Source organism: Myotis lucifugus, unplaced genomic scaffold, assembly GCF_000147115.1.
Source record: "Myotis lucifugus unplaced genomic scaffold, Myoluc2.0 scaffold_513, whole genome shotgun sequence".
NCBI lineage: Eukaryota > Metazoa > Chordata > Mammalia > Chiroptera > Vespertilionidae > Myotis > Myotis lucifugus.
In genome coordinates this window covers 466,075-469,066 of record NW_005871561.1, presented here as the reverse complement: position 1 = coordinate 469,066, position 2,992 = coordinate 466,075, and the positions used below count along the sequence as shown (strand labels likewise).

Sequence of the window (2,992 nt, the reverse complement as noted above, 5' to 3'; positions counted from 1 at the left end):
CGGGGCCCGGGGGCCGAGCAGGCAAAGCCTAAAATTTCAATTCCTTTTTTTGGGGGGGGGGGGGGAGGACAGGGCCGACAGTGAGCCAGTGGCAATGAGAGCAGCACATGCTTGCGCACTGGCTGTGTGCTCTCCCGTGAGCCCCGCGGGAGGGCTTCGCCTGTGGGGCCTCTAGTGCCCACACCACCCTCACGAGGGCTGCGTGCTGTGGCCGCGCAGGGGAGCCAGGTCTGGCCAAGTGAGAGCTCAGCTTCCCTCCGGCTGCGGTGATGGCTTTAGGGACAGGAATGTGACCCAGGTCAGCCAATCACAGCTCTGCACCCCCAGCCTCTGTGGACTGGGGACAGCCTCTGTGGGCCACCTTGCAAATGGCTGGGGTGGTGCTTGGGGACGGCATCGCCGCGGAGGAAGCAGCCAGGACACAGGGCAAGCCTGCTTGCTGCCGACACCGGGCGCTGGCCGTGCCTGAGCGCCCACATCGGCCTCTCCAGTCACCGGGACCCTCTTCTGCTTACACCAGCTTGGACTGCGTTTCTGGCACCTGCCACCAGTAACCTGGACTCACACGTGATCGCTACCATTTGACAGGGAGGACGCTGAAGCGCCGGGAGCAGGAGTGCTGGTCTCGGACCAAGCAATTCCAGGTCCGCACGCTGTGTCTACTGAGTGAGGAGAGGGCTGGGGGAGAGGCTGGGAGGGCCAGGCCCGCAGCGGGAGGCGGGGCTGTGCTCCTGGAGGGACGGGAGGGCAGGGGCACAACGGCTCACGCACTGGTCGCTGCTGGCGCGGTCTGTGAGCTGCTTCACCACCTGGCAGTAGCACTCGTCCCGCAGGGCCTCCTGCTCGGCGCACAGCTGCAGGGCGGCAGGTCACCCACGGGCCGGCACCGGAGAACAGAGCGGGCGTGTGAGGTAGGCCCCGTGCCCTCTCCAGCCCCTCCCTCCGGCGGATGCACTCCTCCTTGGGCCACACTAGAAGCTGCCCACCCCAAAGTCCTGCAACTCTGGTTGCCGATGGGGAAACCGAGTCACAGACCGGGAGAGAGCGCACGGCAAAGTGGGCGAACTGACCTTCAGGAGGGTGCAGAGCACATCCCGTTCGCGCTGGCCCTTCAGCGGGGCGTCCCCCATGAACCGCATCACGGCTGCAGGGAACACCCCACTCAGCCCCAGACCCGAGCTGCCCGCCCTCGGGGACCCCAGGAGGCCCCTCTCTGAGAGGCTGTGGCCAGGGGCAGCTGGGGCTTCTCTTTCTTAGAGGAGCCCCATGTCTGGCTGGGGGGGGGGTCTGAGGAGCAGGGGCGCGGTGATGAGCAGGGGCAGGTGGTGCTGGCCCCCGGCCCAGGGTCAAGCCCACCCCACACCTAGGAACATGTCGGTCGCCATCTTGCTGAGGCTGGCGTCGCTGAGCTCGATGAGGGACTCCTGGAGCGGGCTCTGTCAGGGAGGAGGTGCGTCAGGATGGGGGGCAGGCCGAACAGAGGGGGCTGCGTGGCATGTCCCGTCTCAGACAGGGGGTCCAGGTCATGCACAGGGAGCCGGGCGGACAGGGAGACAGGCGCTCGCAGGCCCTCAGGTGCTGAGGGTGGGGGTCACTCTGAGGACAAGGCTGTTTGCTCCAAGGCCTGCACCACCATTTTACAGATGGGGAAACTGAGGCCTAGGGCTGGCACCTTGGTGAAGCAAAGCATGTCCTCCAAGGTTCTGGACTCCCGGCCCTCCTTGGATTTGAGCCTGAGGCCGTCCCTAGGACAGGAAGCAGAGGGGCAGACCATTGGCGCAGCCTGCGGCTCCCCCCGCCCCCCACCCTCCGGCTCCCACCACGGCTGCGGGTGGCCTCATGCCTGAGGTTTCTCCCCTCACAGAGGAAGGCCTTGCCCTTGGACACGGCAAGAAGCCCCAGCAGGAACTCCTCTGTGTGGGGACCGGGGTGGGGTCACCACTCACTGGGGTCTCCTCTGAGGGTCTCGGAAATACTTCTGGGCAAACGCCAGCATCGTGCGTGGTGGGGGAGCCAGCCCGTCCTCCCCACGATCAGCCGAGCCAGTCCTGATGGGGGAACCCTGCAGGGGGCAGGAGCTGGGAAGGCCTGTCCAACCGCCCACCCCCACCCCCGTCCCCGTCAAACCTGACTCAACTCAACCCCAGGTGAATGCGCCCAGGCTCTCAGGTTGCCCCACCCCCACCCCCTCGACCAGGTCACAGCCTCCACATGCCCAGTGGGCCCATCCCGACCCACGTGGCCATGGCCCCCACCAGGCGCTCCCCTGCCCAGGGCGGGTCTCTCCAGATGCCGGGGCGAGCTGACCTTGCCCTTACAACGTAGCTTTACCTCACTCCACCCGTCGCTACCACCACCCCACCTGCTCGGCCCTGCTCCCCTCACGGCCCCATCCTGCCATCGTGGCCTGGTCGCAGTCCTTCTGCTGACTCCACCCTTCTCTACCCATTTGGCCAAATCTCCAACCATCGCTGGTCACATGCCACAGGTCACAGAATGGCTAGCCCTACCCCCTTCACCCCACCCCGGGACTGGCCGACCTTGTTCCCTTCCACCTCCGGTCAGATGACCCCCTGCGGTCTCTACCCAACTGGCCTGGCCACCGGCCTCACCTCTCTCCTGCGGCCCACCTCCCATGCAGCAGCCGTGGAGGCCACGGCGGCGGCCACAGCGGCGGCACGACCCCGGCTGGGCTCCGCGGGCAGCTGCAAGAAGTCGGGGGCAGCCACGGGCTGCACCAGCTCGGAAGGGAAGCGTCCCACGCGCCCGTGGGTGGTCCCGAGCCGCCAGCCTGGGGGGGGGAGGAGTCTGAGGCGAGCAGGCGTCTCCCTGGGACTGAGGGCTCTCAGGACACGGCCTGCCCTCCAGCTCCCTGGTGGAGGGGCCTGGGCTTGGGAAGGGAGGGCATTCCCTCGGGAAGGGGGGCGGCACGTGTGGCACAGAGGGATCCGCCACTAACGGAAACGCCGATGCCCACAGAGACCCTTCCGCA

At 67.2% G+C, this 2,992-nt stretch overlaps 1 protein-coding gene across 1 annotated transcript in view; it reads right to left on the bottom strand.

Annotated features, from left to right (window-relative positions):
- Positions 1–2,992, bottom strand: part of MYO15A (myosin XVA) — a 58,062-nt gene that overhangs the window by 14,108 nt on the left and 40,962 nt on the right. Inside the window, 6 exon segments of the mRNA XM_014446198.2 lie at positions 772–854; positions 1,071–1,144; positions 1,364–1,436; positions 1,673–1,745; positions 1,947–2,062; positions 2,613–2,911. Of these exon segments, the coding sequence (XP_014301684.1) occupies positions 772–854; positions 1,071–1,144; positions 1,364–1,436; positions 1,673–1,745; positions 1,947–2,062; positions 2,613–2,911 (718 nt within the window).